The following is a 5,172-nucleotide window of genomic DNA, read 5'->3' as shown; positions in this document are numbered from 1 at the left end:
AAATGTGTTATATGAACAGCAACAACAGAGAGCTATTGAGTTGGCCAAAATTCAACATTCAAATCCTTACCAGGCCTTTCAACAGTTGATCTCACTTCCGATGATCCATTTTCTTGTCCTGATCTACTACCATTTACTTGCCTCTCAGTTTCTCGTTGGTCCGGTATCTCTTTAGATCTTTAAAGTATGTAGACAATTCACTTGAGTCGTTATAGGTTAAAAACATGTGGTTAATTCTCCCAGACTCACATCATCCTCATCCTCATCCTCATCCTCATCATAATCCATAAAGATCACATCAAATTTCTCCAAACAAACATGCTAAAAATCACCAAACTACATGATGATTTCTGATCAAACTCTTAACGCAAAATAAATTACTCGAGTATAGATTGTTCAAGATGTCATCGATAAGTAAATCATGAAGTTCTCTAATAATTGAAATGATTAATGCTCCAATTTATAAAGCAATCAAAATAGAAACCAAAGTGAATGGTGTTGCTGTGTGATTTAATGAGGATGGATGAGATTTGTATATGTAAAGTGGGATTGAAATCAAACTCAAACTTCAAGTTAACTTGTCTCGGGCACACTTTTGGGTTCTTCAGCTAATCGACCCCCCACAAAATGAAGATGAATCCCAATATGACTTTTGATTGATTTATTGTAAGATGATTGTGTTCTGATTGAGTTTGAATGAAGGTGAGGATATGTCTTCAATGAGAATATTTTGATTAATTTAAAGAAGATATGACCAATAGCCAGTCAGCTTACATATTCCAAGTAAAAGAGGCAAAAGGACCAAGCAAAAATACTTCTTATTGTGCATCAATTAAAACCTTCTGACCCCAAATAAGCAAGCAATCAGCTTTATCATCTTCCAAACTTGTACCGATCTTTTTCCATTTAAAGAGGATAGTCCATTCAAATCAAGAAGTAAGTAACACATGCAAATCAATTTGGCTTCATTACATTATGATATGTCAAAAAAAATCTAGTGCGCATACGTGAGGGTTGAATCAGATGACGCCGAGGCGATTGAGATCCTTCATTGAAAGAGTTCCCAAGATAATTGGGAGCGAAAGCAGTTGGAGCCGAGGTAGCTGGTGATTGATGGCGAGAAGATCGACTACATCTTCTAACTGATCAAGTTTATTTCGCAATTTCATATCGGGTACTGTGCCACGTAAGATCAATATGGGATGAAGAAATTAGACCGATTATGATTCGATTGTTTATGATTTGATGGAGATTGAGAATTGTTTTTAGGAGATGAATGGAACCCCATCTGATCAGGTGAAATGGTGACTGGTGTGAAGGCTGAGATATGAATCAGCTTCAAAAACAGGAGAAAGGGAAGATTTGAAAAAAAGATACTGAACTGAAATGATTGATTGGAGTGGATTTGAGTAAAGCAGGAGTAGATTGAGAAGAATAAAGTGATGATAAATGTTATAAGATTGAATGACTGTAGGAGTTGGACTAGAATAAGGTGAATCAATAGTTCAATGATGATTAGTAGGTGTAGTAGGTGTTCTTTCAGCTTCAGGAGATGCTAATGAGATGATGTTATAATTGTTACTATTGATAAAAGTTAAAGTGGGTGAAGTACTTGAATTCGGATTGTGATTCTGATTAACAATTGAAGTTGTACTTGTACTGAGATTATTGGGATGGATGTTGATTGATGGTAGATTTGGTAAAATTGTTGGATTCAGTCTGTAATTAATAAGAAAGAAATAAAATTGAAGTAAAAAGATAGTTCATTAGTCTAAAAGTGATTTCTGATCTATTGCATCAATTTGTGATCGACTGATTTCGCAAAATGCCTCTTGGAGTCATTGGATGGCTCATGCTCTTGCTGAACTGATAGAGGTAGTCTCATAGAGTGAAGAGTCTTGGATTTGATTGTTGGAACTGAGTAAAGGCCAGGTACGTCGTAAGTAAACTCATCTCGTTTGGAATACATCCTTCGGAGGAATATTGATTGGCCAAGGGATGAAACGTTCAGATGAATACACCACAGAGGTGTCCAGCCGTCTACAGACGGGCCAGCCAGGCCGGCGGCAGACGGCCAACCATTGCAGAGGGGCAGGCCGTCTCCCGTTGGGCCTCACGGCTGACAACTGTCAGCCGCCTGCTGAGCCCGCCTGCAGCCGACGATGTTCGCGCCCGCTGGCGTCTGCAAACAGGCTTAAGACCGTCAGTTAGCTTATGACCGCCTGGAGCCAAACTCGTTGGCTCATGACGGCCTGCAGGCAAGCTCGGCAGGCGCGTGCATGCGGCCATGAGCCAGCAGCAGGTCGGCTGTAATACGACCGCAGACGGCCAGCTGGGTCATGGCCCGAGGCAGATTGCATTCGGGGCACTGGCACGCAGCCCCGTTCCGACCCAGGTTGCGGACATCCGATGCGGGGCGCCAGGTATCAGGTGGCTGGGCGCAGCTTTCCGCACCAGCCACCTGCTCACTTCGGCTCAGCTAACCTTGCAGGGAGATTTATCCTGAATGAATCACGCTTGGAAATTCACACAGCACCGCGACAACTCTCAGATGAAATAAGACGCAAAGTAATAGGAACTACGAATTCGCATTGATTAAATATGTAAATAAGAAATCATATGTCTAATACAATCTTTAGATTAGCGCTTTTAAATTCCTGGTTGAAGGAAGTTTGTTCCACCAGGGATTCCATTGCCCATGTGTCCAGCCATTCGCGCCAGGATGGCCTCCTCGGAAGGCATGTCCAACGTAACTTTCGGTTCGCGAGCTTTCAAATCTTTGAACCAAATATTTCCGTCAAAATATTTGACATCCTCGTCGAATATAATTTGGTAAAAGCTGTGGTTGAATGGGTGTAAGCTTTTCATTATGCTTGACAATCCACAAGCTTATGTATTCACTGACGCAGTAGTATAGTCACTGTTCCGCTTCAGTCGCAACTGGGATAGTTTCTTATCCACTACAGCCCAGATGGATTCACAACCTCGGCCTCCCTTGAGCACCAGGCGCGCGGCTTCTCGACGCTGAGCCAGAAAACCAAGCATCAGCCATATTAGCATAAATAAAATATGGAATCACAGTGCTCACCAGGTAGGCAATTCGACCTCGAGTTGGTGAATCGGTGGCCGCCCACACGGCTTCGATTTCTGCCTTCTCACCTGCTATACCACACCTAACGGCCACCTGAAATTGAACATGTGACCATGTATCAAGTTCTGTACTTTATTCGGGCATAAGCGAAATACATGTACATACTCGTTGAACCATGTCTTTGATGGCGGGGACTGCAGTATCAACAACCTCTTTCGTTTTAGGATCGTGGATGCCTACCAAGAGCTGCGGTGTCCGTTACACTGCCAGCATTAAATAGGTTCCCTGGTCGGAACATGACCTAGGCTGGGAATATCATTGAGAGAAGAATGGAGCATCAAATCATCTTGCACTGCACATCTGAGCCATAAAGCATACACTACATATGTGCAAACATCTGAATAAATCCTTAGCTATCAGCTACATACAGGTCCGCTCAGTTATCTGCTCATCTAGATAAGAAAATCATGTGTAATACATGCTGTAACTTTGTTCAGATTGAGACACACATTTCAAAATATTGACTACATATATCACAATGGCTACTCAGGAAATATTGATGGAACTGTGTAACAGTAGCAGAATGGGAATCTGATCACTAGGACCCATATTCCCATCTGGGAACCTCTTTAATGCTGGCAGTGTTAGCACTTTGTTGGTACATAATATCAAAGGTTGGAACATACCACGTTATGTAGCTTTTCTCTGGCTTGTTTCCCCGCGCCTTTCAGCGCTCTGGTGTACGCTTGGGTGTCGCTGGCGTCTTCCACGCCAAGGACCTGGACGGGAAGGTGCTCCTCTGCAAAGGCAGCGCCTTCTTTCACAACCTTTTTCTATCGTGAGGGGGATAGCGAGGATGTCGGCATCAGTTCAGCAAACAATCACATGACCGTCGTGTGACTTACCTTGATTGTATTAAACAATGAATTGGGCAGATACCCTTCTGCCCGAGTTTCGATAGCTGTATAGGCTTCGAGTAGAGGGGAAAACAGAAGCTTGAGTGCCAAGGGATTAATGACGCCCTGAAAGTAAAAAAAAGGGAAAGGTCAGCTACGTGTGGGAACATTGCGGTTGAGTACAAATGCGATGAGTGTGTATACCGTGAGTTTCGCGCTTGCTACCCACTTTCCCCCACCGGAAGAGTCGCCCAGTGGGCCATGTTCCACCACTCCAGTGGCACCTGGACCTGGTGCGGGAAGTGGAGCTCGCGTGAGGGCAATGACTGCCTCTGTGATGGTGGCCAATTGGCCGTTTAACGTGTCAATCTTGCTGTTGACACGTCCAAGCTCCATCAGGAGCTTCGAATTGGCCGTGGCTTGAGCTAAGTGGCGGTGGTCATAGCCATTGACCTTGACAATGGATATCCCGTCGGATGTAAAGGCATATAAAATAGATTAACGTCAGTATTGATCTATTTTGGCGACACTCTGATTCCGACAGTGAGGGGAGGTGAATTTACCTCCGCTTGGTACAACGCAAACGCCTGAAAAGGCTCTTCCAAACCAAATCGCGTTGACATCGCCATGAATGTCTCCATGGGTTGCGCTGATAATGGCGCAGAAAAACCAGGTGGCCCGTCGGCGATGTCGTCTTCAAACATCGTCCTATTGGGCAAGTCCGTGTTTTGTGATTCGCGCATCGTTTGCGTGTTGGGCATTCCACGGGATGGCCACTGAGGCTCGGTGCGCCCGCCACTCCTTCGTTGAGATGGAGACACGGATCTGTTGTCTCGATCTCGAGACAACAGATGATGGTTTGCGTTCCGCCCGCGATGGCTGTCCTGGTTGGGAGTGGCGTGGAAACTGGCGCTACGAGCGAGGTCGCCGGCGTCGTTTCGACCTCTAGGTGAGTCTAAGGAACCTGGGGAGAAATGGTTTGGTCAGCATTGGTCGATTATACAGGGGATAACTACAATTACCATTGGAGTTATTCCTGACGGAACCTTGTTTATTGAATCCGTTGAGCGGGCTGCCTGGGAATTGTGAAGTCAGACCTTCGGAATTTTCCTGACTTGCACGCCCGATGAAAGAGTGGTCTACAAATAGGCCTATCAGCTGCCTGGGCCTAATGGGATTGGCCAT

General features: G+C 44.8%; 1 protein-coding gene across 1 annotated transcript; it reads right to left on the bottom strand.

Annotated features, from left to right (window-relative positions):
- Nucleotides 1-3,759: 3,759 nt before the first annotated feature.
- Nucleotides 3,760-5,172, bottom strand: MELLADRAFT_87195 (uncharacterized protein; the record flags this gene model as incomplete). Its single annotated transcript, XM_007403749.1, has 5 exons — nucleotides 3,760-3,924; nucleotides 3,997-4,113; nucleotides 4,192-4,440; nucleotides 4,551-4,951; nucleotides 5,010-5,172. 5 exons carry the CDS (start codon nucleotides 5,170-5,172, stop codon nucleotides 3,760-3,762), a joined length of 1,095 nt encoding a protein of 364 aa, XP_007403811.1.

Source organism: Melampsora larici-populina (assembly GCF_000204055.1).
Source record: "Melampsora larici-populina 98AG31 unplaced genomic scaffold MELLAscaffold_1, whole genome shotgun sequence".
Classification (NCBI taxonomy): Eukaryota; Fungi; Basidiomycota; class Pucciniomycetes; order Pucciniales; family Melampsoraceae; genus Melampsora; species Melampsora laricis-populina.
This window is presented reverse-complemented; position numbering and strand designations above follow the sequence as displayed.